At 48.2% G+C, this 7,670-nt stretch overlaps 1 protein-coding gene across 1 annotated transcript; it reads right to left on the bottom strand.

Moving 5' to 3' along the window:
• Nucleotides 1-1,164: 1,164 nt before the first annotated feature.
• LOC309718028 (uncharacterized protein) lies at nucleotides 1,165-3,538 on the bottom strand (the record flags this gene model as incomplete). Its single annotated transcript, XM_082552971.1, has 3 exons — nucleotides 1,856-3,538; nucleotides 1,232-1,405; nucleotides 1,165-1,179 (listed from the first exon to the last, which is right to left on the bottom strand). The coding sequence occupies exons 1-3, from the start codon at nucleotides 2,954-2,956 to the stop codon at nucleotides 1,165-1,167; spliced, it is 1,290 nt and encodes a 429-aa protein (XP_082409097.1). The 5' UTR covers nucleotides 2,957-3,538.
• Between the last annotated feature and the right edge of the window lie 4,132 nt (nucleotides 3,539-7,670).

Here is a 7,670-nt window from a genome sequence, read left to right as displayed (position 1 = left end):
GAACGGGCTCCTCGGGCCCTCCAGCGGAGACAGGTGGCTGAACGGGCCCCTCGGACCCTCCAGCGGAGACAGGTGGCTGAACGGGCTCCTCGGGCCCTCCAGCTGACGTGGCAGAAGGCTGAACGGGCTCCTCGGGCCCTCCAGCGGAGACAGGTGGCTGAACGGGCTCCTCGGGCCCTCCAGCGGAGACAGGCGGCTGAACGGGCCCCTCGGGCCCTCCAGCGGAGACAGGCGGCTGAACGGGCCCCTCGGGCCCTCCAGCGGAGACAGGTGGCTGAACGGGCTCCTCGGGCCCTCCAGCGGAGACAGGTGGCTGAACGGGCCCCTCGGACCCTCCAGCGGAGACAGGAGGCTGAACGGGCCCCTCGGACCCTCCAGCGGAGACAGGAGGCTGAACGGGCCCCTCGGACCCTTCAGCGGAGACGAGGAGGTGCTGGCCGGGCTCACTGGAACCCCCAGCGGACGAGGTAGATGGCGGCGTGGGAGCCGCGGAGTCCTGGATGAGCTCATCCGAGCTTCCAGCAGGAGCTGATGTAGAGCCAGAGAGGTTTGGGACCCCTGGCTGAATGTTAAGCCGAACAGAAGACCGTATTGCTATCGGGGACTGGGCCAATGGTTCAGGTGCGAGCTGAGCTACTGGAGATGCGGATGAGAGTGGGAGCTGAGCTACTGATGGTGGTGAAGTAGATAACTGCACGGGAGACTGAACTGAGGGCGTCTGCACTGGCACAGGGGACTGAACTGATGTCTGTTGTAACGGAGGTGGTGAGAGTGGAGTAGGCAGTGGAGTTGATGACTTCACAGGAGAATGAACCAGAGGTGAGTGCACAGGAGACTGAGCTAGAGGTGGTAGTGATAGTTGAGGGGAAAGTGGAGCTGGTGATTGAGTGGATGACTGTGCTAAAGGAGGCTGCACTGGGGACACTGGAGACTGCACTGGGGAAAGCAGAGCTGCAGGAGACTGCGCTAGAGACTGCAGTGATGGTTGTAGTGGAGGTGTGACGGGTGGAGGAGTGGCTGAAGTGGCTGCGGGTCGGGCGGCTAACGGCTCAGCTACAGAGTGTATTAATGGCAGGGTTATGGGTCGAATGACTGACTGAGGGGCATCCTGTGCAGCTGAGTGCAATGATGGGTGTGGGGGCGGATGTAGGACAGGTGGCAGTGTCAGTTCCCCTGGGCCTACAACGCAGTTGAAAGGTGCAGGCACCTGCTGGACACCAGTCGCTCCCACCTGAGGAGTAGGTACAGGTGCAGAGACTGGCTGGGTCCTGGCGGGCACAGATTTCGGCAGGGACTGGGCGGCTGCTGTCCCCACCCGAGGAGCCGATACGGGTGCAGGGACCAGCAGAGCCTCAGTTGACCCGGAAACCGGAACACGGACCAGCTGGGCGCCAGCCCCCCTCACCTGGGGAATTGAGACAGGTGCAGGTGAGTGCTGGGCCGCAGTTATCCCTAGAACACAAGGGGCCTGGGAGGCGGGCCTAGAAAGAACAGTCTGCAAGAGATCGATTCCCTGCCCTGAGTGAGCGGATGAGGAACAGCGCTCTGACTTTGTAGCGTTAAGTGTACTAAAGCTGTAGCTTACAGGCACTAATGCATCACCTTCAGTGTGTACAGACTCTAGAGAAATGTGATCAGCTGATGCACCAACAGTCTTAGAGCTTCTTTCTTCGGAGCTAACCGTACTTATACTGACAGAGGAGGGGTTAATAGCCGATGTAAACATAGGTCTGTGCACCGGAGAGGCAGATGAAACAAAGTCTTTTACCACCGGATCGCCAGAAGCAGTAAACCTAGGGTAAACAGTGGTGGGTGTAGAGCCCCCTGACTCAAGAACATTTGAATCAGTACATACGTCAGAATGGACAATCCCCGGGGGTGATGGCTCAGAAGCAACGAGCTGGGGTCGAGCTATCACAGGAACATTTACAGTCTTGGATTTTACTGTTTTACCATCTAAGGGGGCAGGTAGTAAAGCCCCAGGGGTGAGCTTAACTGCAAAACAATCATCCTCAGCAGACACACAGGTAAAGGGCACAGAGACAGGTGTCTCTAACTCAGGAAATGCTGACTTCGAGTTTTTAGACCTAGGAAACACTAGCGAAGGATGATCTTTCTCGAATATGAGTCCAAACGTAGGAGAAACTGTCTCTGAGTTGACCCTCCGGGCAGTACAATGGTTCATAAGAAGTTCGGGTTCAGATTCAACGTTTACAGACCGTGAGCCTTTAGCGTCTACGGCAAGAGTCACAGAGTTTGCATTCCTGCATTCAGAGTAGTGAGAACTAGCCTCAGAGTGAACAGAGAAAGTGTCTTTGTCACTCACCCCAGCCGGCTGCCCAGTAGTCCCGGAATCCGACTGAGGAGAGGACCGGCGACGGCGTCTCCTCCTTAATGAGGGAACGGAGGTGACGGGGAAAACCGGTGATGATGCGGGGGTGACGGTCTCCTCTTCATCATCCGACCACATCGCTGCTAGGAGAGCAGCGGGAGAGCGACGGTCAGAGCTGAGAGGGGATGGAGAAGGGCTCTGCGGCAGCGGCGCCAAAAAACCCTCTCGTTTTAGCAGCTGCTGTTGCGACACCGAGAGCCCCGTCTGCTGCTGCGGTACCGTCGCGGTGAGCTTAGTTTGCTGCTGCTGCGGCGGCTGATGGGCGGAGATCTCCGTCTGCAGTCGCTGTGGCGTGGAATCCCGGGAACGGACATTGTCTGCCAGCTCACGGGCTTGTAATGCCTCCTTAGCTCGGCTCAATTCGTCGATAAAGCCTTCATAGCAGGTGAGCTGCTGAAGGAAAGGGTTTCCCTCGATTATTGCCTTTATGGCGTTAAGTCCGACGGAAATTGTCCGTGAGTCCGAGGCGTGGGTTATTCGTTGCACCAGACTCTGTACACGGAGAATATCTCCCTCACGGGCGGAGCCTGCTGGGTCCATTTCGTGGTTGCGTCGTTCTGTCATGCGGCGGCTGTGTGAAGGCAAGAGAGGACCCAAATGCACGGCTCTAGACACACGGGGATGAACTCAAAGGCCGGTCTTTATTAACAGGAACATAAGAAGTCATATAAAACTATACTGGGAGCAACTAAAAGCTGAGGCGCTGGGAAGACACGGAAAATGCACACAACCTAGAGGGACGACGCAACACAGAACAAAGGGACACTCTGACATAAATACACAGAAGGTAACGAGGGGAGTGGGAACACACGGGGAACACAGCTGAAGACAATTACTCATGGCCGAGCAGGGAGGACACGAAACTGACGATACTGACACCAAGATGTGGACCTTAAACACAACACAGTACACAGAGATGAGCACGGAGAGAGAGAGGCAGAGAGAGAGGCAGAGAAGAAGGATGAATACGAGGGGATGAGGAGAACACAGAACACATAGGGTGGGAACACGGTACCAGAGCAAACACCACAATAAAAACATGGACACAGAGGGAATCCAAATACCAAACCAAACAATCCAATGGACATAAGAAACAAAATACAAAACTACAGAAAAACTAAGAACACTGGGTCAAAATGACCCAGGACCATGAAACTTTTGGTTCAACACATTTAAAGTGAGTAAATTCGTCACTGCGAGCCTTTAAATATCAAATCGATTTAAACCTAAACCGTAACAAATGAAAGTTAGTCCTGTTCACGTATTAATCACCAGGGGATGTTGCATAAAAAGAGATGACGTGTGCCACACTCAGGAGTTAAAGTGGGCTGGCATTTTGTGTATCTGTCACAACACCGGAACAACTGCAGGTGCCAGTAAGTGGTGATGGTGGCACTTCAGCATCTAGCTAGCTGTACAGAACACGAGCGAGAATAAAGGAAATAGCATGTTGTTTCAGGTAATTTCAAACGCAGTGTTTCTATCAGCTCAGGAAACATAAGCGAACACACAAACTGTTTGTGTGAAGTCTGTTGCTGACTAAAGGTCCAGCTGCTGTACTTAACAGAGAGAGAAAAGAAAGAGCTAACTTCACTCAGAGATGGAGAAAGATAAGAAAGACAGGAGAGGAAGAAGAGAGGTTATATTTAAACCTCAGAGCAGCAGTAGCTTAGATCCGCTCTATTGGAGCTCTGATTAGAAATAATTGTGAGTTGTGATTCTTTTTCCCACACTGAGCAATTACTACAAATTTTAGGGTCCCACTAAGTGCTGAATCCCTCTTTAAACTATTCATTTCCTGTTTAGAGGCAAAGTTACCCTCTGCAACGTAGGCAACAAAAAACAGAGATATATTCTTCTTCTGAGTCAAGCTGAGTACAATTAGATTTAAACTTTAGACTAAAATAAAGTTTGTATTCCTGTCTACTAATGTTCTAAAAGCATGAGGCTCAGTTAGCTTTGCACTAATTCCTCCAAGCAGCTACTTTTTACTTTCTTACTTTGAGTACATTTCAGAGCCTTTACTTTTTAACTTTTACTTGAGTAAGGTAGCTGAATCAGTACGTCAACTTTTACTGGAGTATTTTTAACACTACTATCTGTATCTTGATGCATTCTCAATCATCCAGGTAAGTAAATCTCCAAAGGTTGATTCTGTTCATCTGGACGTAGTTGTTTCAGTGGGAGAAACATTTCATCACTCATCCAAGTGACTTCTTCAGTCTCAGCTGACTGCAGGTTTCCCCAGTCAGATGAACAGAATCAACCTTTGGAGATTGGTATCTGTACTTCTACAGAATGTCTGTACTTTTGCCAACTCTGCTAGTTGTTGGTTGTAGCTTCCTTTATACCACACGGACGTGAGAGCGAAATCTTTTCATCTACCTCTCAGGAAGAAAGCAAGTAATTATATTGGGTTGGACACACCTTTTACCCTCAGGCCTGCCTTAATTCTTCACGGCACAGACTCAACAAGGAGCTGGAAATATTTCTCAGCTTCATGTGACAGCATCACATAAGTGCTGCAGATTTGTCGGCTGTACAATCTCCTGTTCCACCACATCCCAAAGATGCTTTGTTGTACTGAGATCTGGTGACTGTGGAGGCCATCTGAGAACAGGGAACACATTGTCAAGAAATCAGCTTAAGGCGATGTGAGTTTTGTGACATGGCCCATTATCCTGCTGTTCAATTGGTAGTAAGGAGCCAATGTGTGCCAAGAAATCCACGCTTTCATGTTATGGACACCAAATTCTGACCATCCATACATTCATAATAAAAATTAAGATAATAATAAGATAGATAATCCATCCATTCATTCTCATCCGTTTCTCTAGTACAGGGGGGCGGGGAGACTGGACCCTATCCCAGCTACCATAGGACGAGAGGTGGTGTCCACCTTGGACAAGTCGCGAGCCTGTCGCTGTACTAACACAGACAACCATTGCTTTCAGTTGAGCAGGGTGTGTTATCATGCAAGCACAGTTTTATTTACTTTTTTTTAAATGATTTTTTTGTGTATATTGATTGTAAATGTAGTGACTGTCATGTATAGTGTACATTTTGTTTAACATGTACAGCACTTTGGTCAACTGAAGTCGGTTTAGATGTGCAATAGAAATAAACTTTGATTTGACTTGCTGCTGCCTTCTCATCAGCTCGAAGAGTCTGTGACTCCTGACATTTTTACCCAGGGAACTGCTGCACACTGGATATTTTCTATTTTTCAGACCTTTCTCTGTAAACCATAGAGATGGTTGTGTGGGAAAATCCCAGCAGATCGGCAGTTTCTGAACCACTCAAACCAGCCTGTCTGGCACCAAAAACCATGCCACCATCAAAGTCACTTAAATCCCCTTCCAACATGATTCAGGACCTTGGTTTGAACTTCAGCAGGTCAAGTGATTGGCTGACTGGATATTTTGCGCTAACGAACAGCTGCACAGGTGTACCTAATAAAGTGGCAGCTGACTGTAGTTCCCAAGATAACACAGCAGCCATTTTTAACCATAGCTCAATACCATGAGAGAGGTAGTTAGCTTTTTACATTCATATTACACAATTCAGGTTTTTGCAAATTGTTTGCATGTGGCTGGTCAGTGTGTTCCAATCAGTTCCAGGCAACGCAGAAAATTCATTCGGCTGTTTCGATGGAAACACTTTGTGCAGCTTAAAGTGGTTCTGGAAATCCAGGGTTCGCTGTGTGAGGAAGAGAAAGGCACACCTTGTTCATTTCTACTATCCAGATATTCCCAGCTGGGAATCTTGATCCGAGACAGCAATGGCACAAATTTTCTGCTGCGAGCCAAACGTCTCTCCGTCTGTCTCCCTGCACTTTTTTTATTTGAATTAAAAATAAAAGCCATTTCCTGGTTGAGCTTGAGTGAAACGTGCACGTCTCCTGTGTGTGAGAGCAAGGCAGTGTGTGGGAGTGCATATATGTGTGTCTGTGATAGTTTTACCATGTGCAGAGTCGCTGCATGAGGCTGAATGAAGTCGGATGTGAAGGAACCTGTCAGATCTGGGCTACCGTCGGAAACACTCCTTCTGCTATTACCTCCTCCTCTTCCTCTTCCTCCTGATTGAAGACTGGACAGGAAAACTCTGCTATGCATGCTGCCAGGAACTTTGTCTTTATAATGTGTATGCATATAATACATTTGCATGCTGCAAATGACTTGAAAGTTAAAAACTGTTGTTAGAACATTTTAGTTTTCTCTTGCTGTTGTCAGTTTGTATGTCACTACCAAATATTTTGATACCAATAAATCTAAAAAATAATAAGTATATTCTATAGACTCTATAGTTTGGGGTTAGTCCAGAGGGGGAGTCATCAGATTTGTCCAATGTTCAGTCCCACCCTGGCAGCCCTTTGGCTACGCCCCTGGTTTCACATCTTCCACATGGAACAATCTCAGTCCAGGACTTTCCTTCAATCCCAACCCCAATCCTAACTTTAACCTAAACCCTATAATTAGCTTTTCGGAGGGAAAACTGTCCGCACAAGTCATTTTCTGGTAATTGACTGCAAGTAGAGTTTAAATGGTCACAGGCACATACGCATGCAGCGTGTGCACGCAGTCACTCCTATAAACAGTGGTCGTGTGCAGCTGCGGCGTTTGTGATAATGAGACAATCCTTGGAGGGGCTCATCTGGACCAAGTTATATCATCGCCCTGGAAACGGTCCACAGCTCTAAAATAGGAGTGTTTGCTCCCAGTCAGCTGCAGCATGATGTCATCCAATATAATTCAAACAATCAAGGAAAAAAAGGGATATCTGATGACATGTGAATGTGCAAAGAACGGTGGTTTCCTTAAATAAGGAGATTTTTGTGGTGCAGACTAATTTTGAGCTCTGTCTGCAGCTGATGTTTGTCTAAACAGAGACGTGCCATAAACAGAAAAACATGTTGCTTTAACCGGAGCACCTGTCCCTTATTATTCGAAACAAAAAATATGCAAACCATGTGAACTGTCAGTATATTTGATACATGTGAAAAACTAAAGACTTTATACAGTGCACATGAAAAAAAAAGCACCTCAGTCTGCTGTTTCTCAGGTTCTTCCAGGTGTTCCACTTTTCTAATGAGTTTCACTGAACTACTGACTTCATAGCAATCACTGGGTGTCCCCCTGCTGTGGCTTGTATTACTAACCCCACATCTGGATGAGGGAGTTCTACAGTACATTCACGGCTTTACGGTAGAACCATATGCAGGCAAAATACTTATAATTGCGCACATCACCTAAAGAAAACAAAACAAAACAAAACACAA

Source organism: Aulonocara stuartgranti (assembly GCF_965226115.1).
Source record: "Aulonocara stuartgranti genome assembly, chromosome: 11".
NCBI classification, from domain to species: domain Eukaryota; kingdom Metazoa; phylum Chordata; class Actinopteri; order Cichliformes; family Cichlidae; genus Aulonocara; species Aulonocara stuartgranti.
The sequence above is the reverse complement of the archived record's forward strand: the minus strand, read 5'-3'. Positions and strand labels throughout refer to the sequence as shown.